Genomic DNA, 25564 nt, shown 5'->3' with positions numbered 1-25564 from the left:
GCTTCTTTGGGAAAATACTACTCAAGCATCTGTCCATTTTATCTAAAATATCAGGTCCTTAGTAGAATTTGTCTAATTGGCTATGGCAAATTTTAAATTTGCCTGAAAGAACACAGTGGACTTTGAATGGGTACAAAGAACACTTTGAATCAAATGTAAATTAGCAACAAAAAACAATAATTTGTTTATGTGTTAAAAGTGTTAATAACTTACTACAGAATGGATATGTGCCACTAGTATCCAAAAACACAGTGGTCTTAAATGGTCTTTCTTCCATCCTTCCTTTTAAAACATCTTTAAATAGCTTGGCTTGATAACCTGAGGTTTGAGAAATAAAACATTAGAAATTGGACTTCCATTAAATAGCATACGGAAATGTCAAATCACTGAAGTAACTAAGGGATCAGTACATATAACCATCGTGATGATCGTCATGGATTTTGATAACTTTAAAAGAATTGTTTTCAAATAATGTAGCATTCTAGTTATTTTAATTACAGTAACAACTCTTAATTTCAGGATTCACAAATAAATCTGCTCCCTGGACAATCTTATCAAAGCTTGGCATACTCCATATGGCTATAGTCCATTTTTAGAAGTTTTACTATTATAAATTCAGAATTTTACTTGTAATTCTTTACAATAAATAAGCAGAGTAAATTGGCTACATAAAACTTAGAGTATAGCTCCCTGAGTATAGCTCCCTAGTTCTCTCATACACATAATACATACAGATATGGTATGCATGCATATATGTTATTTATACTATATATATGTATTATAGATGTATTTTACATGTGCTATACATTGTACATACTATATACATATTTCAGATACATATGTGTGCATGTAGAATATTTATTATATATAACATGTTGATATATTGATAAAAATTATAAAATAAACTTTATATTAATATATATTTCATATGCTTCATGTATTTCTTTGTTCCCACAGTGCTATCTCCAAATTTGAGATTTGAATATTGTAGAAATAATAGTAAATTAAGAATTCAGAAGTTTTACTCAAGTTCTAACTGATGCCTTTATACAATTTATATATTCACTCTGGGCTACAATTTTCTTATTATATGGAAGAAGGTTGGAACCAGAAAAGCAATCCACAACAGGAGGTCTGAAGGAAGCTAATCCCACATGATATCTTATAGACAGAAGAGGTCTAAAAGAAAAATCAAATTGGCAAAGCCTGCACAGTGCATACCCCTCCCAGGGTATTCTCTGTGTGTGTCAATCCTGCTTCAGCATATGGTTTAATTTAGCCTATACAATCACTACCCATTCCTGGAACCCCTTTGGCTTTGGAAACATTTCTGGAAAATCCTGCCGTGACAATGACCAGATGTTTACATGCTCATGGCATGCTTGGGTCTAGTGCTCTCTTTGAAAATCCCTAAGCAAACAGTCTCTGAAATTCTTTCCAGTTCTAATATTATATGTTTATGTGGATTCTTTTTTCTCTATAATTTCCTATTGCTAATAGAAATTAGCAGTAATTTTCTCTATAATTTCCTATTTCTCTATAATTTCCTAAAAAAAAAAATTTAGTTATCAGAAGTAGCAATACTTAACTGCTCTTACCAAGCTTTATCCATTTAGAAGGTGTAAACCAGGTATGATTCATGTCTACTTGCTGATAGCAAATGAGAAGCTAACCATGGCTCACATCTCTTCACTTGCTCCTTAGATCTCCCATTAAAAAAATAACAAACCTTAGGGTTAACAAGACCATGTAAGTTTCATTCTTTACGTGAAAATATAGTTGGACGATAGTTAGATGTTTCTGTACATCAAGAACAAGGATCATTATAAAGCCACCCAATTTGCCTACAGCACTGAACATAAAAAAGCAATTGATCAAGTTCCTCTAATTCAATATATTGAAAATGTTTAGTAGGGAATGAAATATTTACTCTGTACTACATCTCTACAGATAATTTTTTCCATAAAATGGTCATGTATTAACAAGTAGAGTGCACAGTTTAGCTTCCTGCAGAAAATACTAACAATTATGTTATGCATATTAAAAAGAATGATAGTAACCATAACAATATCCCTTACCTAGCCAAGGACATGATTTATCCTTAAAACTGCCACAGTCCACACATAAGCTATTCTTGTAATCTTTGTATGATTGACAAGGAAATGAAATAAAATTGCAGTTTGTTTCCAAAGATGCCATGAACAAGTGAACTGCTCTCTGGTGGTCGCATTTAATGAATTCAATTCCTTAAGGGTTAAAAAAAAAAAAAAAAAAAAAAGCAAAAGAACTGTGGATATATTAAGCCATGTTCACATACATTTAAAAGCAAAGTAAAGATGAAGTTTTACTAAATACTATGTATCATAGGAATATTACTGACTATAATACACAGTTTTATCTCAAACCACTAAACATATAGCACCAATGAAAACTTAAATTTAGCACATCTTTTGCATATTTATAATAAATTTTTAAAGTAATAACACAGCAAAAAGGTTTAATTTCAGTGTTTCACAAGCCCTACACAATATAACTGTATTTAATAACTAGTGTACATATCTTTTCCTTCTAATCCTTCACTCCTAACATTTTCATCTAATGACAAAGATGACTATGAAACCAGGTGACATTAAAACTTTATTGCCTTCCTTTTATTTTCCAGCCACTTTTCTAACCTTGTACATCCTCATCCTTTTCACCAAGCTTCTTCCACTACCGTGGCCTTTGGTCACGTTATTTGACCAGTTGCCATTATGGACCTAAAAGCATTTCTTGCAATGGCTCTGATGTGAGCCAAATTCCACACCATGGGGAAGTTGCTCAGCTGTCTTTATGGACAGAACAACCAAGTATCAAGAGTTTTTAAATGTCTTTGTACAGTAACACTGTAATGGTTAAGACTAAATCCTGAGATCAAAATTGCATTATATGATACGTTAGCTACATGTGCTTCCTCAATGACTTATAACTTCTCCTAATGTTTAAAATGATGAACTAAAATTATTAAAAATATAATCTAAGAGGTCTTATCCATGACCAAATGGGATGTCTACTGGTAACCTTTATGAAGTAAGCACAATAAAATTAATTAGACCATTGTTAATCAATAACTCTCTTGAGTCATGGGAAATGGTGATGAAATCAAAAAACTGCCTACAGATTAAGAGGAGAAAAGTAAGCTATTTTCTTTCATTATTTCAAATACTATGTAATTCATTCAAAGATATTGTCACTATACCTGAGAAAATTGATTTAGGACAGCCGGGTTGTTTATTTCCTCCATTTGGATAAAAATCTATGTGTCCCAAGGGCTCTTGAATGCCTAAACCTGGGAAGAAAAGCACCCAAGAATCATAACGTGTATATAATCAGGTGAGTAGCTTGTGTAAAACAAAATATCGTGTAAAATCCACTGAAAGTAACTCTTTAAATATTAGAACTGAAAATAAAATAAGCACTATTTTTATAAAGATAAATTTTTCTGCTATAAATTCTTCATGAAAAGTACATTTCGTTAATTTAATATATTAAATTAAGTCAGCCACGAGTTTACTATGGGTCAGTCACAGTTTTTTGTACAATGAACGTGTAAGTGAAAAAAGAAATAGAGCAAAATTCCTTGCAGTGGAAAATACTTTTTTTATTGGAAGGAAACCATAATAAGCAAGTAAAAATACAGTATGTCAAATAATAATAAGTGCTATGGAGAACAGTTAAGTAGAACAAGAGGACAGGAAGTATCTAATGAGGGTGGTATTTTCATGTTTAAGTCATTTGGTTAAGGAATTTGCCACTTGGAGACGCTGGAGTGGAACTAAAATGTGAAGGATGTGAGGCAGTGAGCCCAGGGGATATTTGTGTGAGCATGCTTGGGGTATTCATAGAAGCCAGCATGGCTAAAGCCTAATCTGTAAGACAGAGCTTCAGAGCAAACGAAGCCAAGTCCTACAGGGCCTTTTCCATCAGTGTGATGATTTGCTTTCATTTTGGGTCATAATTCCTAAGACCTGCTGGTGCTGGATTCACTAACTGGAAAAAAATCTAAAAACTAAGCTGCCTCAGCTGAAGTTGTTTAAGGCAGAGTGACATGAAACAAATAGCTTTGATTCAAGGGCCTATGTAGCCCTGTAGATCCTTACAGCACTGGTGAATGTACAGATTCTGAGCCTATTACCAGCATATAACTCAGAGAAGTCTTAACAATGAAAGGATTAGCAAGGCCCAGAATACTCAGGATGTGATTTGATATAAAATTGTGCCACCAAATAAGATTACAATGCTTTACTCTGTGTCACAAAAGATTTCCTACAACATAGTGAACTCACAAAAGAGATCAGTAATAGATTTGGCATAAAACAAATATAAACACATGGGTCTGACAAAAAGGGTTTAGATGCCACAACTTGACTTAGTTCTAGGATGTTAAAAGAGCCTCTAGTGAGTTGTTAGAAGGACATGAGAACACTGGGCATGTACACTGAAGTTGGGGAGAGGGGAGAGGAGCACTGTTTAATGCCTAAGGAAAGACAAAGGACAACCTAGGTGACTTCATGACAAGTCCCCTTCTAGAATCCAGGGAAGCATATGTATGACTTGATTGGGACAGTGGTGAGGATATGCTAGACAGTCTGTCTTAACATCCCATCATCCTCTTAGCTTGTGGAATTTAAGCAAGGAAAGGCATGCTTCCCAAATAACCAAAAAGTTTTTAAAACAAGATCAAAAATTAACAGTGTTAGAGATCTGTTAAATGTCCTCATATATGAACTTGACATGGAGTTCCAAGACTAGTGGTTTCCAGTTTGGAACCATCATTTTCTCCAACCTGCCACTGAAAGGCACTGAAACCAATAGGACTGCTGAGGAATCCAGGGGAGCAAAAGAGATTTGCCATTAACTTACAAGCAGCCCTTGATTCAGTTGTACCACATCTTTGGTAATAAACGGTCTTGTCAAGCTTTTTAATTTTAGGAATGTGGCTTCTTATTTGGGTTTTCATTTATATTTTTTTCTTACTGACTTTAAGAACTTCTTATATGTTTATTGCCTATTTGGAATGTCTCTTTCACAATGTCCTGACTTTTTCTTAACTAGGTTATATCATCTTTATTATTGGCTGATAGTGGGTTTTTATCTCTTTTCCTGCTTTTTTTTTTAACGGCTTGCTGTTCACATTCTTAAATTCTTTATGACATTCTCAATTTGTATATAATCTGACATTTTAATCTTTTCATTTGGGTTAGAGTTTTTTCTGCATTTTGGGAAAATATTATTCATTATTCCAGTGTTATAAAGGTTTCAAAAATAACAGCCCATAAACCATTTATTTTCCTTTCACATTTATGCACACCACAAGGAAAGAATTTTTGTGTTTCATATGAGTTTGAAGTTTTTTTTCAACCTCAGAATCCAGTTGGCTGAAACAGAACCACTTAGTTACTGATACTGGTTGTGTCTTCTCTTTTTGTTCTTTGTTTCTTGTCTCTGAGAATTTATTTTTAAAAGAAATGTATGAAGTTCAATAATTCTATGTTCCTTTCATTATGTGAAAAGAAGGCAAAAGTGATATAAATAAATTTTAAAATGATAATTAATTTTTATCATTTCTAAAGTGCAAATGTTGGATTTTTAAAGCATCTGCAATTCATAATTTTTATTCAAGTAATCTTTTGGTATGTTTAATATTTGCTTCTTTCTCTATTTCTATGTGTTTATTTTGCTTAATTCTTAACTTTCTAAGGAAGATGCTTAGATTATTGATTTTCAGCCTTTCAAAATAGTTTTATTCAAAACTATACATTTACTTCTAGCCATGGCTTTTTGCTGAATCAAAAAATTAATATGCAATACATGAATATTATTCAATTCAAAATATTTTGTATTTCTATTATTATTATAGTATTCATTAGTTATTTTAAAATGTTTTTTCACTTTCAAAAATATATTGATTTTAGTTATACATTTGTTATTTATTTGGATTAAGTGCACTAAAGATAGAGAAGATTATGATTTCTATACTTTGAAATATTTGAGAATAGATTTAAGGTTCAGTATATGCTGAATTTTGGGTAAAATAGCCATGTGTGTTTCAGAAGACTGTAAATTCTTCAGTTCTCAGGTGTAATGTTCTATTAGTGTCTATTATATCAATTGTTTTAATTAAAATTATTCACTATGATTGTGCAGTTGCCTTTTAGCAATGTGTTACTGTCAATATTGCATTACATATTTTGAAGCTGTGTTATTAGGTACGTACAAACTGGAATTGTTATATCTTCCTTGAGAATTCAACGTTTTACTACTTTAAAGTCTGTCCACATTTTTAGTAGTTTATGTAATAAAATAAATTTTGTCTAATATAGATTGACCACCATTTGGAGGATAATATTTGCATATATTTTTTATCACCATTCTACTTTCAAATATTCAGCTTCCTTGTTTTTATATATGCCTTTACTAAATAAGAGTGGGATTTTAACTTTTTAATAAAGTGAGACAACCACAATATTTTAATTCAAGCATAAGGCTATTTATCTTAACTGTATAGTTGTGTTTAATTTTACCATCTTATTATCTACCTTCTATTTGTTTCACCTGTTGTATGTATTCTTTCTCTTTTCCTGCCTTCTTTTAGGCTTCATAAAAAGTATATTCAATTTCTGTCCTTGATTAGCTTGAAAGTACTCTTTTATTATTTTCTTGCTAGATACCCTAGAGATTCAACATGAATACTGAACTTATGAACATCAAATATTGAATGTCATTTTTACCTTCTTATATACAATGAAACAGAGAAAGCTTGAAATTCATTTACCACCTGAAATCATATGCCATTTTTAACTTATTTCAATTATCTATATATTTAAAGTCCCATAAAACATTACTAACAGTATTTTATGATATCAGCATAAGTTTAGATTTAACTAGTTCATTGTTCTTTCCTCCAAAATAGCCATGACCTAAAAATAATTTTCGTTCTGGCTGAAGAATACCTTTCTGCTCATGACTGTTTGAAGAGTAACTTTCTGCTCATGATGGTTTCTCTCCAGTTTAAATTTGTCTGAAACAAAATACATGTATTGTTGAAACAGATTAGGATACTATCTTAGCAGTTGTTTCTATTCACCATATGGTAGCAATCATTCTGGTGTTTACTAGATTCCATTGTTTCTGTTGAGAACTCTGTTATAACTCTGGTCAAATTTATTCATCTTCTTTAAATAAATGTGAATGCTTTGATGATGGCCTTTTCTGCAATTTACTATTATTCATCTCAATGGAGGTTAATCTTTATTATTTTTCTGACTGAATGGAATTAATTGGGCATTTTTAACTTGTAGAGTGATTCTATTAGTTTGGGAAAATTATGAGATAATATATCTTTAAATATTGCTTCTGTTCCGTTTTTCTGCCCTTTTATTCTGGAATTCTAATACAACATAATTTACCTTCTCATTGCATATCCTATACATCTCTTAACTGACATTCTTTGGTACCCATTTGCTTCAGCCTAGAAATTTACTTTTCACCTACTTTTTAGTTCACTCACTCACTCTCTCTTTATCTATTTCTAATTTTCTGTTAAATCGATTCAATGGATGTCAATTATTTTACTTTTTATGGTAAGAATTTTCATTTTTCAAATATAATTAATAATATTTATATTTTCTGTTAAAATTTTTAGTCTTATCTTCTACCTTTTTAAAAATATTAATAGCAAAAACCACAATTACTTTTGCACCAACCTAATAATAAGCACATTTTCTTTATAGCCAGTGTATAACTGGAGGCCTGTAGTTCTTGTTTATTGATTGTTGTTTCTTCTAGTTCTCATTCAGGTTGTGTTGCTCCAAGTGTGCGTGGTTATCTTGGATGCTAAACGTTTATTTTAAAATGTTTTCATAAAGATAATTTGAGACTAATTATGTGAATTACCTACAAAGAAGGCTACTGTTTGCTTCTGTCAGATAACTAGGAGCTCTAACAATTCAGAATGTACTTAAACAAAAACTTAGTAAATGTGCTTTTGAAGGGGCAACTCAGATGACTAGAAGCTTGCTGCAGACCATAAAAAGGCTGGTTTTCTCAGCTTTACCCAAGCTCCTATAATGTCTTTTGGAGTTTCAAACAAGAATAAGAGATGAGATGTTTTGCAAACCCAATATGAGGATTTCAAAAGCATCTATCTTTTGGGTACTGGACTGATCATTTTCCCCAACATCTCAGCAAGAATGTTTGCCCAAATTACCTAATCCACAAATCTGTAAGGTCACATGACATTTTGAACACCAACAACTGAATAAAAATAAGGATTATTGACAAGTAGAAAATGGGATCATTGTCTAGCATTCAAGGAAAAGGCAATCTACCAGGTAAGTGCTGAGTCCACATATCTCATTCAGAAATTTCTCAGGACAAGTACATATGCAGCATCAAAAGTCTGTTTCTTATTTGTGATAGTCCTAAAAAGATCAATCAAAAGATCAATCAAAGGGTCCAACTATGTGGCCTCTAGTGGCAGGTTAGTTCTGATAGCTTGCATCATCAAAAGATGTTAAGAATATAAGACAACCCAAGACAGTTCATTAGGATAAGTAAAAATTGAAAACAAAAATAATAAAAAGTATGAAGAGCTAAGTCAAAAATCCATAGGCAGAATTGAAGTTAGAGTTTCAGAAAGAATTCAGACAAGAGACTATGGATGATTAATTAGCCAATAGGTATGTTGTGTGTGGATGTGCCAAGTTGATGTAAAGAGTTAGAGATAATAAAGACATGAGATGTTAGGATATTACACTAAAACTATGACTCCCAAGGCTTTGACTGCTTATAGAAGTAGGTGAACCTAAATTTCAAATAAGGAGCAAAATTGTTACCATTGGAGTCTCAATCTATTGACATGTAGTCATGGGGGTTGAAAAATTGTGTCTATGGCATTTATGTATCTCACCAAAACAACAACAACAATAATAATAATACTAACAATACTAATATGGTAGTATAGATCACCACAAGATAAATTCAGGGTAATAAGGGAGCAATGATATTACCTGGATGAAGGGACATAAAGCCTCCAGAAATAAGGAATTAGGGGTGGTGTTAGTGTCACTGCCCTTGTCTCTATCTTAGCACCAAACCCTCTCCTGATTCAGTTTATAAGAATAATATGTTAGTTAAGGGCATCATCTGGAATCAAAACATGTGATGTCAAATTATGACTCTACCACTTACTGACCTTACGCCCTTTATTCTGGTTTCCCCAACTGTAAAGGGAATGATAGTTGTTATCTATGTAATGGAAATTTAGTAGAATTCACTAATTAATTCATGCAAGCACTCAAAACACTGCCTAATATATAGGAAGTACTTGATAAATATTAGTATTAACAAATTCAAATCAGGAAGACCATGAGGACAATCTGTTTTTTAAAACTGTTCAACGCACTCTGGCCAAAAGTCCAATACCCTGTTAGAGATTTTCAGCTATGATAACTAAAAACAATAGAAAAAGTATTTCCTTACATTTAGGGAATACTATTCTCTATTTGTGGCTGAAATGCTGTGTTCAGTTCTAGTTGACATATATCACAGCAAGAAAATAAGTGGGGAGAATGGTAACCTAAATATATCAGGAACGTTAAACATGGGGGGAAATGTGATCAAATCAATAAAACTGTCAACAGCATGAAAGGAATGACTCTTAGTTATCTATTTCAGTCTTTTAGAATGACATGATACATCTAGAAACCTGAAGGAAGCAAGCTGAAATCAAAGAGTGCCATTTGACAATGCAGGAAATCACTAACTCTAAGAACTATTGCTTGGGAAATAGTATCATTCTATAATTACAGGGTTAAAATCATTTTATCCATGATGGTTTTTCTTATGCTCTCCTCTTGCCCAGGGTCTACATTCCCCTCTTCATTTTCAAATAATTAGGTAATAAATCCTGATTTCTTACCATTGGAGTCAGAATGGATGACATCCACAAACTTTGCATCAGTGTAATCTAATCTGCTATATGGTGGTTTTCTGGAGAACCTTGGTCCAGCAGGGTCAAGACCTAAAACGCAAGATAGAAACTATCAGTCTAATCAAGTCTACAGAGCTCATTATAGTGAATAGTTCCATTATTATTACATTATATACATAAAAAGCATTTATATTTTTAGTTTAAACCTATCCAAAAACATATTTAAAAACAAATGAAAGTGGATGAATAGCAGGTATCTTCATTATTTGAATAATAATACTAACCTTCAGAGCTTTTCAAGTTAAGCCACAGCAAAATATTGTAGGAATTTTGGAGAATTTTAATGTAAGAATGAATTAGGAGTAATACAGTAGTTTATATTAAATAAGAACTACTCCTCCTGAAAGAAAAAAATAATGAATACCATCTGGTCCTCTCTTGAACTCTGTACCTTGCTAGTTCACTCTGGATTTATCTGTAGATAGACCTGTAAAGCTTTTTTAGATGCCAAATATGATTTGGGATATGGGATAAATCATATTATGATTCATTTCTCATAAGACTTTCTCATACACTCTTAAGAAAAGAAAAATATATTTTAGATTCCATAGAGTCTGAATACTATTTCTAGAGTATTTTAAATTCTAAATAAAAATTCTAGACTCATGACTTTCTGGGGAGTGTCAAAAAGAGGAGAGAGAAGATAGGATTCAGTTTCTTGAGAACATCTATATAATGAAGAGACAATCATCTTAAAAAGATATTTGAAGGTGAAATATAATGTTTCTCATCTCAAACACTTCTATTATCTCCATTTTATTTAACCCACTTTACTGAAAGAGACAGAAACGTCTTTCTTCCTATAAATTATTCTGATGTAGAACCTCCACATTTGGTGGCCTGTTAGTCCCTGATGGTTGCCTGGTATTTGGATCCATTCAAACCAGACTAATAAGTGCAAATACAATTTCAAGTATAAATTGAACAAGTGTGGTTGTTGAAACAGAATGGGCCTTAAGTACTAAGGAACTTTGTATAAATAAATACTGGCTAAACTGTTACTTCTTGACCCTCTACATTCATTCAGTTAATTGTTTTCACACGTTTGATAACATTAAAACTGATTAGTGTAAGGTTATGCTCAAGGTTTGTAAAGTTAACTATCTATATGTTTTTCACCTCTCTCGCCCTTTTTTGAAATTTAGCTAAAGACACTACTACCTTTTATCAACACTTAACATTATTATAAATATTCTATGGACATAGATATAAATAATTGCTTTCTCCCCACCCCCCCCAATAAAAAGGTAAATTGGTTGAAAGGAATATTATCCTCCTGTTCCTAAAATCACTACCACTCATACAGGAAAGAATGAAAATCCATGTCATCCTTATTAGGTGACTAAGCTTTCTGGATGCAGTAACTTTGTTATGGAAATATGAATGGGGACCCAGAGTCCCTTAAATTGGATACAATTCCTGATTCTTTTGTAGTATTCAAGTAAAAATTTTTAGAGAGTTGAAATGCATCAAAATTTGTGATAACTAAGTACAAAGTTATATTCCTAGTTAATACATAAAGCATTTTTATTTGATGGGTCATATTTACTTCTGTATTCTTATGATAAAATTTCCTTAAAATTTAGCTGGGACTGCATAAATAGATATTTTTCTCCCATTTCCTTTTCAGTAACTTAAAGCTCTGTTGAGAACTTAACAAGACTTTAGAGTCTAACTAAAACCAAACCAATATTTGAATATAACATAATAAAAAATAAATGTTTGTACATAATTTCTATTGCTTAATTATTGTACCCATTAAATTTTAAGCAAAGTGTCTGGGTGCAGTGGTTCACACCTGTAATCCAAGTACTTTGGGAGGCTGAGGCAGGCAAATTACTTAAGGTCAGAAGTTTGGGACCAGCCTGAACAACATGGTGAAACCCTGTCTCTACTAAAAATACAAAAATTAGCGGAGCATAGTAGCATGTGCCTGTAATCCCAGCTACTTGAGAGGCTGAGGCAGGAGAATCGCTTGAGTGCAGGAGGTGGAAGTTGCAGAGAGCTGAGATTGCACCACTAAAACTTTAGCCTGGACAACAGAGTGAGACTCCATCTCAAAAAAGAAAAAAAAAAAAATAGCAAAGTAACTTCTGATGTTTAAACATACAATAAAACACTACTTTTATAAAAATAATTTTACCTGTTATTCTTCCAAGTTGACCATGAAATATTTTTCCAACAAATCCACTGATATGAGCCCCTAAGCTCACACCTATGAAATGAAAATTGTCAAGAGATGCACCATGCTTCTGCAATTAAAGAGACAGTCTTAACAAACAGTACTCATTTCAAGTAATCACAAATCATGCCTCCCTCATATAGCAACATTTTAAAATTCATTATTTTTTCTGGCTTAATTCATTTTACGGTTATAGGGAAAGATACGTTATAATTTCTAAACAACTATATATTTATTCAACTTTTGCCATAAAATATTTAATTTTTCTTTATTTATTTTTAACATCATTTTCTTATTTTAAAATTGTATCATCTCATGCAGGACAGTATATACAAAACACAATTAATTAGCAAAGTGTTTTATAATAATAAACATTTCTAGGTGCTTACTTTCTGCTAGCTACCTCAATATGTGCCTTATAATGTTTATATTTAATACTCCCAATTTCGTTATGTTATTCATTTTTATCCTATTACCTAAAACTGCCATTAGTACCTACTAAATGCAAAATAAGTAACATTGGATCAATTATCATTTTATTAAGGAAACATTGTCAGAAATAACAACTTGCCCAAAGCCACATTGATTCTTAAGAGAAAAAGACAGAATCCAAGCTGCTGTAGTCTGAAAGTTTGGATCTCCCTAAAATGCATAATCCTCAAGATGATTATGCATTTTATATTTATATTTGGATATGAGGTCTTCTTGTGGGTTGAGAGAATTGTGTTATGAATGTGGAACTCTCATGAATGGGATTAATGACCAGATAGAAGAGACCTCTGAGGGATCTCCTTCAACTTCCACCATGTGAAGACATGGTGAAAAAAAGGCATCATCAATGAACCGGGAATTGGGCCCACACCAGACACTGAATCTGCTGATGCCTTCCCCTTGGACTTTTCAGACTCCAGAACTCTAAGAAATAAATTTTTGTTGTTTATAAGCTACCTAGTCTATGGCATTTGGTTATGGCAGCCAAAATGGACAAAAACACAAGCCAAGATCTGACTTCAAAATGTATGCTAATTTGCCTTCTTGTTTTACCTACTCAGGTTGTGTCAAAAACCTTAGGAAGTTTCACAAAAGTTGAATAATCATTCTCACTTCAGAGATAATATAATCGAGTTCATGGATTTTAGGTGACTTCTCTTGATCATAAGCTAAGGACTGAGTGATGCAGTCCAATCTTCCAAGGCCAAGGTCTGAATACCTCTTAGTCTAAGCTCCAGGAAGGGACATTAGGCAACTACCTGAGGGTGTATTTCCACCACGCTCTCAGGGGGCAAATGTGAGACTCGTGGGCAGATCATGGTCCAGCCCACACAGTGATGTGCCTGATGGCTTACATAAGATGTGGAGCACTTGCCACAAATGAAAAACTGGACTCAGGCTTTCAAGGCACAAGGTTATGATTTCCTTCAGATTTCTCATAGCCATGCCCCAAAGCCTGAGGGAGTATCTCTCTAGACTCCAGTGGTGCCGATCTTTTAAGTCTTCCTCTGTAATATAAATCCTCTGTAAGCAAAGGCACTGTTAGAAATTTATCTAATATTACAAATTTTCGTAAGTATTTCTATTTAACGTTCTCATTCTCCGCACTTTGAGGCACACATATTTATTAGTTGAGAAAAGACCAGTATCATCAGGAAAAATCAATGATGTAATTAATAGTCTATTGGTAGGAATGGTTGAATCAGTTAACTCCTCTGTCTCTCTACAGGAATGGTATAGTTGTATCCAAATTTGGGGGTGTAAAACTAATAATGAAAGTCAATTTATTCAATGATTACTAAATGTCACCCATTGATTAAGCACATATATAATTCAATATTCATATAAATATTTTTACAACATTTTGTTATTCTATATAAACAAAAAAGGAAATACAGCACAGAGAGGCTATATAATTGTTCAAAATCACACAGTTGATCAAAGATGGATATACACTTTGAACCCATTCAGTCTGACCTGTGGCCACTACATGTAACTGCTTCTTGAAAGTGTTATGTTTGTTCAGTTTTTAACAGAGTCTTGAAAGTTCAGCACAACACAACTCAAGGACAAATTTCAAGCCCAAGAATGTTCCCAAACCAGATATCACCATTTTTTCTCTCAAGTACCCACAACTACCTATTTTTTTTTTTTTTTTTTAGGATAAACATAGATCTCCCTAAGGTCTGACAAGAATCATTCACAGGTAACATAGAACCGGCCTGAACTTTATTTGATCCATTCAAATCCTGAGCAGACTTGAATGAGTCTAAGGTCCACCTCAAAGTTGACAGAAGTTTGCTACTTTTCAAAATGATTTTTTGCCTGTGATCCCAGCACTTCGGGAAGCCAAGATCACCTGAGGTCAGGAGTCTGAGACCAGCCTGGCCAACATCGCAAAATCGTCTCTACTAAAAATACAAAAATTAGCTGGGCGTCGTGGTGGGTGCCTGTAATCCCAGCTACTCGGGAGATTCAGGCAGTAGAATCACTTGAATCTGGGAGGTGGAGGCTGCAGTGAGCCGAGTTTGCACCATTGCACTCCAGCTTGGGCAACAAAGTGAGACCCTGTCCCCCCAAAAATGACTTTTCTTTACTTTTACTAATTCACACTTGATTATCTACAAATGTTTTGGCCATATATTTTAAAAGATAACTAAAGAATGTTATAATTAGAAAGTTTACATTCCCTGCCCATGTAGAATCGCTATTTTATTCTGAAGTTGGTATAGGTAGAGTTCAAATAAATCTCAGAAGATTTTGAAATATAGCATAATATTTACTAAATTTTAATACAATTTTTAAAAAATAAGATAGCATATGTCTAGGTATAGAATTATTCATTGAGCCTGACAAAGAAAAGATGGCTACATACATTAATACATCAAACCAGTAATTGTTAATGCTTATGGAGAAAAGCATTTAGTTTATTATAACCTTGTGGCATTAAATGTCACACACTGCATATTGTATAGCATGTATAATACATTAAATTCCCAGACTTACCAAAAGATTTTTAATGTGCCCACTCAAACTTGCAGCAACTTTTCTGGTGTTTTTAACTGCTCTACTATAAATAAAGGTTGTAGCACCCCGGTTCCAGTCTACTACAATTACATTCATATCTTCTTCATTCAGCAAAATCCTTAGGAAATTCTGAAGCCATGATGGGATGGAGCCCACCGGTCTATATCCATGAATAAGCCAGACTGTTTTCTTTTGTGTGTCAAAATTAACGTTAAGTGAGTTATTGTGTTCAAACAGTGGCTCAGCACAATTTAGGTTGTTCCTTGTATACATCATCAGAATTGTCTCTATTCTTGGAATAAATAAATCTCTGAAGGAATCCTTTACGCTTAGCTGAGAGAATTCAAGGCATGGTCTTTTATTCTCTGAAATAAGAAAATGTCAGTCAAGCTGAATACTGTAATAGTATTTATTGCAAACAACAGAATTGAAAGTGGAGGGTAGAAAGGATTTCATTTCTTCATAGTCCTTCAACATAATTTACTGAACAACTACAATAAAGTAATGCATTAATTATGTAAAAAGATTTTCCAAACCAAAGATAACATAATTACAATGGAAAATATAAATGTGATTTGTTCAAAAATTAAGAAAACTTTTTTAACTGTACAAAATATAATAGTAATGGATGTGAGTGAAAGCAATAATACTGTTAATAAAGAAAGTGCAATGGGCACTAATTAAAGTAGATAGATTGATTACAAACTTTAACAAAAGTTTTACAAAATTGTCCCTATATAATAGCATTAGAAAAAAATATTTAATCTGACTAGTCATCAATACAAAACAATCAAGTAATATTTTCCCTATAACATTTAAAATACTTTTAAAAATTAATAATAAGTATTTATATAACGTGAATGTTGAGATTGTAAGTTGATACAACATTCTTTTGAAATTTTGCATGTGTATGTGTTTACACTACATATAAACTTAACAAATCTTTTTCTTAATTTTCTTTCTAGGACTTACAAACCATTTGTTTTAAATGTAAAAACATTAATCTCTGGGTTATGTATAATGGGACAAAAAGGTAAAACATCTTAAATCTCATTCTTCTAGCATTTTCATCCGTGTGTGCATTCTGTCACTATTAACTATCTATTTATACATTGTTCTACATGATTATCTCTCTGCACAAGAAAGAACTAGGGCAGAAAATAAAATAACTAAACCAGATTAATAGCAATAGTCATTCCTAGGCAATGAAATGGTAGCTGCCTTTTATTTTCTTTTTCACAGATTTTTGTGATTCTAATTTTGTCACAATAAGCAAATAATCCCCAAAGTGTTCCCCCCCCCAGGTGATAGTGTATATTCATACTGCTTCTAGCACTTTAATTTCATAAGAATACTTATGAAATAATTTTTTAATCCATACCAAAAATTAACAAAAGTATTAGTACACTTTATGCCAGTAACTCCACTTTAAAGAATCTATCCCAAGAAAAACATAGCAAAAAAAGAGTTAACAAGTATTGTTTTAATACTGAGATAATATCTATTTCTTACAATAATCCTAGTTTTCAAGTATATACACAATATTGTCACAATTGTTTAGATTAAGGAAAAAAAGGAAGGCAATGAAGGAGAAGCAAGACTCGCATTCCATTCCTACATTAACAGCTGAAAGATACTTGGAAAAGTTATTTCATTTGTTATAAATATCAGAGAATGAGGAAGTGTAGAAGGGAAATATATTGAAACACAATACAATATGAATGCATGCTACACTGTGCAAATCGTGTGGGAAATCTATACATGCACCTTCCTACCACGTGGAATTCTGACAAGAATTTAATACATGTCAATACCAATCAATACATCCAAAGGATCCAGTAGGATCCAAAACCAGTAGGATCCTGGTGATAAATATGAGAGAAAGAAATCATCACCCAATATAATCAGCAAAGATATCTATTAACAGATATAGAAATCTTTCTCATTAGAATGCAAGAAAAATTATATCTCAAAAACCTGAGCAGGAGACCATTAAGAGAAAATATTCTTAATATATTTTCTACATCACTGTAGAATGACTTAATATATTCTACATCACCGAGGAATGACTATAGTTAACAATACTATATAGTTTCAAATGGCTAGAAGGAGGATATTGAGTGTTCCCGGCACAAAGAAATGATAACTTTTTGAGGTATCAATACGCTAATTACACTGATCTGATCACTATGTATTACATCTATCAACATATTACTATGTATAGAAATAATATGCACAATTATGTCAATTTTTAATGAAAAAAAAGATATTCAGTCAGTAACTCATTCATGCAAATGATTGAAAAGCTGTTGAAAACGAATCTGACTACACAAGCAAAATAAAGTATGTTTCTAACAAGTCTTTAAACCAGGAATTCCCAAATATGATTTTTAAAATAGATGTAAAAAATATGACTGGGAATGTACAAATTTTCAGAATGTAGTTTCCTGAGGTCATCCCCAGAGATTCTTATTTTGTAGCTATATCTGCATTTTTAATGGGGTAACATTAGGGATTCTGATACATTAGTTCATGAACCACACATGGAGAAGCCTTACATCTGGAAATTATCGAAAATAATTAAAGAGAAAATGAACATGGAAGAAAACATAGTAGATTATTTGAATCTAATTTTTAGTGCTTTATATGTGACCAAATCCACATTTATGTTACCTTCTTTGAGCTTCGCAATGGAGCGAGATAGTATTACAGCTATTAACCGCATTTAGAAATGAGGAAACGAGGTTCATAGAGGATAAGTGATTTGGCCCAAGATAACATGCCACTAGGACATGAATCTAGATCTTTTAATTCCAAATTTCATGTTCTTTCATGTAACCCTTGTTTAAAGAGATTTTAATCCTTTGAGGGCATCTGATTTTAGTAAGTCAAGGGAAATTAATCGTGGATCATATCAGAAAAATACTGATACAAGTTAGAGAAAAATAATTATTTTGTTGAGGCAGTCATCTCAGAATCCCATGGGTTCTAGAAAGATTACAGCCCTACAAACAGGCTTCTAAGGCTCTATAACTTCCTACCCCCTTATTACTCCAAAGTGATCTGTGTACCTACAGGCATCACCTGAGAGCTCAGTAGAATTGCTAATGTTGGGCTTCACCTCTACCCTACGGATAAAAATTCACATTTTAACATGATTCCTAGATGTCCTATATCACATACTACAAAATAACTTTACAAAAATAACTCCATTTTACAAAAATAAGTTCATTTTATTCTGCATTTCACTTTCCTCAACTGTGAAATCAGAAACCTGAATTAATCTATCTTTAACATCTCTTCCAAGGCACACAGGAGTGGGAAACTATGTCCTGTGGCCCACTCTGGTTGACAAGCTAAGAATGTTTTTTACATGTTGAAATGGTTGGGAAAAATTAAAATTATAATATTTGGTGATGTGAAAGTTATAACAAATTCAAATGTTAGTGTCCATAAATAAAGTTGTATTAGTACACATGCACACTCACTTGTTTATGTATTATCTACTGCTGCTTTCTTGCTTTGGTGACAAAGCTTAGTAGATGCAAAAAAGACTGTATAGTCCACAAAACCTAAAATATTTACTATCTGGTAGTTTACAAAATTATTTCCTTGCTGGCTCAGTGGCTCACGTCCGTAATCCCAATACATTGACAGGCTGAGACGGGTGGATCACTTGAACCCAAGAGTTGGAGACCAGCCTGGGTAACATGGTGAAATGCTGTCTCTCCAAAATTTACAAAATTAGCTGGGCATAGTGGTGCGTGCCTGTAGTCCCAGCTACCCTGGAGGCTGAAGCCAGAGGATTGCTTGAACCTAGAAGGTCAAGACTGCAGTGAGCCATGATCTCCCCACTATACTCCAGTCTGGGTGACAGAACGAGACCCTGTCTAAATAAAAAAAAAAAATTAATGACCCTTGCAATATAGTAATAGCAACAAGAAAAATTTCAGTTTAAATAGTTACTATAAGTTGGCAACTGTACTAAGAATAAATATGCATATATGCATATAATTTGAATATATAGATATATAGATGTACTGCATATTTGTATAAAGTTTTTTGAGCTACCGCTCCTCTCCCATTTTATTCTACTTACAATTTTTAAAAACACCTGACTAATCTACTTTCTGTAGGTCATTTGTAATCAAAGGCAGATTTAATCAATGATTTTCATGTTGACAAGTATGAAACATGCGCCTCCTGGAGGTATATATCAGAATCGCTAGCGGAGAATAAAGGAGCATGTATAATAAATAAAACACACTTACATGAAATAAACTACTGAAATCCAACAAAAATTTTTAATCAAGTAGAGATTCAAGGAAAATGAAAGAAAGCCTAAAGAGTCTACATGGGTTAAAAATTATTTTGAGGATCAGTACAATTTTTAAATCACTTATTTTCTACTCCTACTGTTAATATCTAAAAGTTATACTATTTTATTTTAATCATCATATACAAGAATTAAACTCTCCATGCAGAGAGAAACATACAAAGCAATTATGCTTCAATTTTTCCAACTGAAAATTTAGGCAACTGACTAAGTAAATACTAACCAAAACAATAATATCAGAAAGTCTGCCAAATACGTTTTCAATGTAAATGATGATATTGAAATGATTATAACTGTATTAAAAATGATAATTAGGGGCCTAGACTTCAAATTTCTCTGACTTTCAACTTAAGGTGCCACTATTATACATTACAATAACATAAAATCCTTATCAAGAAACTTCAGAGTAATAATATAAATTATAAACTGCATATCAGTATCGAGATTCTGTATTTAAATATGAAATTCAAATATTTCCAGAATTACGATTATCTCAAATAGCCAATTGAAAACACAATAATGTTAATTTCTAGTTAATTTTAAAAGTTATTTGAGCATGCATTAACAAATTTCAAGTAAGTTTAAAACATAAAGGAAATTATCTGCTTTCATAAAACCCCTACGGAAAACTATTCATCTTGAATTTTAAATTTGCAACTGTTATTACCATAAAGTAGAACAAATTGTTCTACTTACAAAGTCAAACAAGTAATTCTACTTTATCATAAAGCAGAAAATGATGCTATTAATATTGATAAACTTTATCACTGTACACCAACAGCGCAGGAGAATAAAGTTCTACCTTACTACCATAAACCAGCTTGTTTTTTGTTATACTGAATGAGAGCAACAGTTGTAGTATATGATGATTTTGTTTGTTTTGCCATTGATAACTTACCCAAGTAAGAATTTTCTTCAAAAGTGGAACTAGTTAAATAAAATTGAAACAAGCTATTTAAAGCATAATTTAAAATACCAAAATAATTTCTGTTACTGAATTATTCTTTCTCTTGAGTGTTTCTGCTTATTCTCTATTTATATCTTAAAAAAAAAAAGCTTTCCTAGTTACTAATTAACTGGCAAGTACATAAAATGCAAAATGTCAACTTATTAAACACATGCACACAAACACATACACACACAGAAGTTTTCTTCATAGTAATGTTTGTTATAATTAGTACCAATAGTCATAGCATCTTTTTATTCCATATTGTCATAATATTTTTATCTGGGAATACAGACTACACTATTGCATATGTAATTTTTAAAGATAATCACATTGTGAATAAGTATCTTACCAGATCTTACCCAGCACATCAAACAAAGAAAAATATATACTCTCATTTGGAATCTGAGAAAAGCAAAAGCAGCACTCAATTCACCAGAAAGGAAATTCTGTGACTCATTGAGGTTTCTCTTTGGTAGGATCATCAAGGGCTGCCAGGTTCTACTGTAAAAGTTCACTGACTTTTGCTCCTCCCTCTTGGTTGAAAAAGGTGAGGTAGTTTGTTTTCTCCCATTTTAGCTTGTGACTGTGGGAAGGATTTTTAAGTCACAGGCTCTGTAATAAGGCACAAACAAAACTTCAGCTACACAAGTTGAATTTGAGGAAATGATAAATCTAATTACATCTTTCTGTATTCCTTTTTAACCTCAGGATTTCAGAAGTGGTCAGGGAAAATAAACAAACGTGATGTTAGAAAATGCAGGAAATGGAAAGTGTCAGAAAAAGTTGTGGTTTATATTCATTTGGATTACAAACTGAGATGTCTTTATATATGTAAATCAGTAATGAAATCTACATCCATCAAGCTCTATCAAGTATAAAATACGAGCTTTTCATATTTATGTTATTTTATATCCCCAAAGCAGAGGCTATTTTAAAATTCAAAATTTTGGCTTATCTCTTGACGTTAAAAGGTGAATTTTTTAAAAATTGTCTTTAATTATGACAACCATTTTAAAATTAGCACACTTTTTCTTTTTACATATTTACTTAATTATCTTCTTTTCCTACCAGCCATGGACTTTAGTAAGCAAGAAAAATTGAGAGTTGTTCTATGTACAGGAATTACAAGGTTAAAAATTAAATTTGTTTTGAAAAAATTCAAGTCTCCGTAAAGTTCCAAAAATACAGTAAGAACAGAAGTGTTTAATACATGCCATAAACCCACAGAAACTAATCTGAGATCTCGGAAAGAATTTGAGAAGATCCACAAACAAAATGAGGTATTAGTTTTAAAAAAAATCATGAACATTTAACTTCTGAGGAAATTCCATCATTATTTTGACTATTTGATCTCTGGGTGTTTTACATGAGACTTCCATTTTTAAAACAATGCTACCACTACAATCTGTTTGGAGACCAAAAAATAATCTAGGTCTTTCCACAGCACTTAGCTGTAAGAACTATACCTCTCTAACAAAGATATAAATAAATCACATCATTTCAGAATGTGGGAAGAAAGATAATCTTAAAACAAATTTTTCCTAGCAAGTTATACTTAATAAATTAAAATACAAATCTTTCCTCTTTCACTTAAATTTCCTTTTTTCTTTGTGCTTTCAATACAGCATTATAATATGACTCTTGCACATTTACTCTCATCTTTACAATTCTGAAGAGTTCATACTGAAAAATACTGGCCTATCAGACAGTATAATACAGATTCCAAATTTAAAATTATGATTCTTCATTATCATGTATTTTACATACTGCCAATATGAGAAAGATTAGGTTATTAATGTTTATTGCATTAAATAGCAAAATATTGGGGAATGACAAAGTTATAAAATGCCAGCAATTTAGTAAGACATAATCTATTTAAGCACTTTAGTCCTCCTTGGATATAAAAAATCACTGTCAGTAGCTTACATACATGCTTACAATGTAAACAGTAACTCAAAGGCGATGTTCAGTATGATGATGTGAGGATAATAATGATGAAGAAGATTTACAATTTATTGAGCCCTATGCATCAGGTGTTCTTCAAGTACTTTACAAGTAATTATACGTGGTAGTTAATTATTGTTTATTGCGATGGAAAATCATTGTTTATCTCAATATATTTTGTGACAACCTTTTATTAATTTGTCAATGTGTAAAAATGTTTAACAATCTTACTTTTTGACTGAGCAATTAAGCACCAAAGACATTTCCTACAGAAATCCAAAACACTTTTCTACACAAACATCGAAGGTCCTTATATGTGGCAAATGGTGCACATGCACAAATACATGAGCAAAGACGTTCATCTCAGCATTCCAGTAATAGTCAAAAAATGAAAGCAATATAAAATCTAACAATGAGAGATTAGTCTAACTAGGTACCTACTGTGGATTAAAATTAATGATATAGATAGATCAGTATTTATTGGTATAAAAGGTCTTCATTACAGTTTTAGAGGGCAGAGGGAAAGCTGAAAAACAGTATGATGTAGCATGGTTTATTTTCCTAAAGTGAGAAATATATACGCATATATATGTGCATAGTTCGAAGTCTGGAAGGATTTCCTCTAAAATAGTTATCTCTGCCTGATAAATTTGTAATTTTTACTTTCTTACTTCCTTAAATCTTAAAAATATTTATTTATGCTATTTACAATAAACATGTAAAACGATTAAAAAACTGTATTTACTTGACAAAAATATGGTTAGGAAAAATCATAATAAAGTCAAAGTGGGGGTTAAAAAAAGTGAAGACCAAAGTGAGTTCAATTTAAAAAATCATGCAATAAAATCCCTTAATAGTAATTGGCCAAGTTCCCCCATTCACTCATTCATTCACTCAGTTGTTCATTCATTTTGGAACTTTTACTAAGCACCTATTGATTTCCAGGCACAGATTTTGTTGCTGGGGACACAAAGTATTAAGTATTAAGACATTTATTTATTCAATCTTTATTATTTCAACAACTATTTGTTATATACCCACAGGTGTGCCAGAGATTGTCCTAGGTACTGAAATTTCCATTTATTATATGTTCATTCAGCTAGTGACATCAGATATCCTGATATGAAGAAAGGCTAGTTCTTTATAGAATGCTACATGTATTTAACCCATTAAAACTTGCATATGACTAATGGTCCAGTAAATACTGAAAGTTTGAAGTGAATTATTTTTAACCCACTAGATTTATTACCATGCAAGCATTCAATATGAGTTAAGAAACACAGTATGCTTACATTAGATAAATGATATATTGAGATCAAATTCTGAAAATCTTGCTAACTACAGGAGCTGACTTTCAGTTTATAATATTGACTAAGTGCTCTATAATTATAAGCACTATAAACTCATGTACAGCCAAAAGAGGACATTATGACACCAAAATTATGCACATTTGTAGGCAAAGAAGGATGCAAATTTCAATAGAAAAATATAATATGAACTTTAATTACAAGTGTAGTTAAAGGTTTATAGCCTATATACTCATATACATGCAATGGTTTAAAGTGAAACCAGAAGATACAGCTTCCATATAAGTAGTGTCTGAGGGGAATTTAAGGAGTAAATATGTTGGTTTGATACGATTTATGAAGTAAATGGCTACAAATATATCAAGAGGTCTACACATAACAGAGACTTGCAAGTATCCATTCATTTGATCAACATATTTATTTGCCTACAATGTGTTTCCTTAACTCCCTCCTACTATACCACAACTGTACTGATGATAGTGGAAAGAAAAGGAAAAAAAAAAATGGAGACATGATATATACCTTCATGATATAGCAGTTGAAGGCAACTACTGATACCTTTAGTATTCAGTAGTTATTGTATTTCAGTAAAATACAATATTACTTTATATTGTATTCGTGAGGATGGAAAGGCTGTCTCTCCCATAAGATAAGCTTTAGGAGGTCAGAATTTTATACTTGTTTTCCAAGAATTAACCATTTAGAAAGTACCTATTAAATGAAGTAACTATATTTAGTCCAATCCATTCCTTAAGAAACAGAATCCAAATTCCAGAGAGAAATTGCTTGTTCAAATTCGTAAAACTGTAATGTCAGAGTTCAATTAGAAAATAGGACTTCCTAAATTGTGTACCTTTTCATTAGAAAAGATTTTTTTTGTTTGTTTGGTCCATCACCCAGATGAAAGCACACCTCCTCAATTCAAAATGAAATTTCATCATGATGCCAAACTAAAGGCCAAATAATGCTCTGATTACCTATATGTTATTCATGAGATGATCTCAAGGTCCTATGTAGACATACGGTAGCTACAGAAAGGAAGCTAAGTTAACAGTTAATTTATCAAAGTACTGAGATTCTAAGTTTTCTTTCTCCTTTCTTGTAACTTTATTGTTTTTAAGATTTTTATTAAAAGCAAAATTATCCCAAGAAAGAACTAAGCCTTTAACATAGTATACCATATACAAAGTACAGCCCTGAAACAAAGTACAGCCATTTGATCCTGCCACAAACCCCCAGTTGCCATCCTTAAAAATTCTCTCTTAGATACAAATCTTGCTCTACTCTCTCCAGTATATCTCTTTGTATTAGCTTTCCCAAGTTCAAGTTCCTTTTGGAGTCCACGTAAAACCTCTGTGGCCAGTTTCAAAAACTCATCCAGGGAGCACTTTCTAAGAAAATAAACTTTAATTCTAGTAGTCTGTTGTATCCACATTCATGCAAGCATCGATTCTTTCAAAAATTATTTACGAATAATTTAATATCTTAATGATTTGTTCATTTATTCTTTGGACACAAAGAAACGAATCTCCTCGCATTAGTCTGGGAGCATTGAAGTTACCACATCTCTACAGTCATTTTATTTAAAATGTTGATTGAATAAATCCAAATCAATTAATGTGCCAGAATAAAAGGAAGCCACCCCACTAGCTAAAGGTTAGTAAAGCCCTTTCTGCATTCATCTTTCTTGCTCTCACCCACTCTCCCACCGCTCAGCCCTGCCCTCGGTAAGGGGGCTGGTGCGGTGGGCGGTTCCCCACGTGCCCTGGGGGCGTGGCCCTGAAGCCTCGCCCCG

At 32.4% G+C, this 25564-nt stretch overlaps 1 protein-coding gene across 1 annotated transcript in view; it reads right to left on the bottom strand.

Moving 5' to 3' along the window:
• Window positions 1-21432, bottom strand: part of LIPI (lipase I) — a 48244-nt gene extending 26812 nt beyond the window's left edge. The window contains exons 1-7 of the mRNA XM_032277178.1: window positions 20868-21432; window positions 15213-15598; window positions 12177-12285; window positions 9962-10063; window positions 3239-3328; window positions 2079-2246; window positions 214-318 (exon numbers count right to left, since the gene is read on the bottom strand). Of these exons, the coding sequence (XP_032133069.1) occupies window positions 214-318; window positions 2079-2246; window positions 3239-3328; window positions 9962-10063; window positions 12177-12285; window positions 15213-15598; window positions 20868-21000 (1093 nt within the window). The 5' untranslated portion in view covers window positions 21001-21432. The remainder of the gene's footprint in view (window positions 1-213; window positions 319-2078; window positions 2247-3238; window positions 3329-9961; window positions 10064-12176; window positions 12286-15212; window positions 15599-20867) is intronic.
• Between the last annotated feature and the right edge of the window lie 4132 nt (window positions 21433-25564).

Source organism: Sapajus apella, unplaced genomic scaffold, assembly GCF_009761245.1.
Source record: "Sapajus apella isolate SASKATOON/1434 unplaced genomic scaffold, GSC_monkey_1.0 scaffold8, whole genome shotgun sequence".
Taxonomy (NCBI): Eukaryota; Metazoa; Chordata; class Mammalia; order Primates; family Cebidae; genus Sapajus; species Sapajus apella.
Note: the sequence above shows the minus strand (reverse complement) of the source record. Positions and strands in the feature narration are given on the sequence as shown.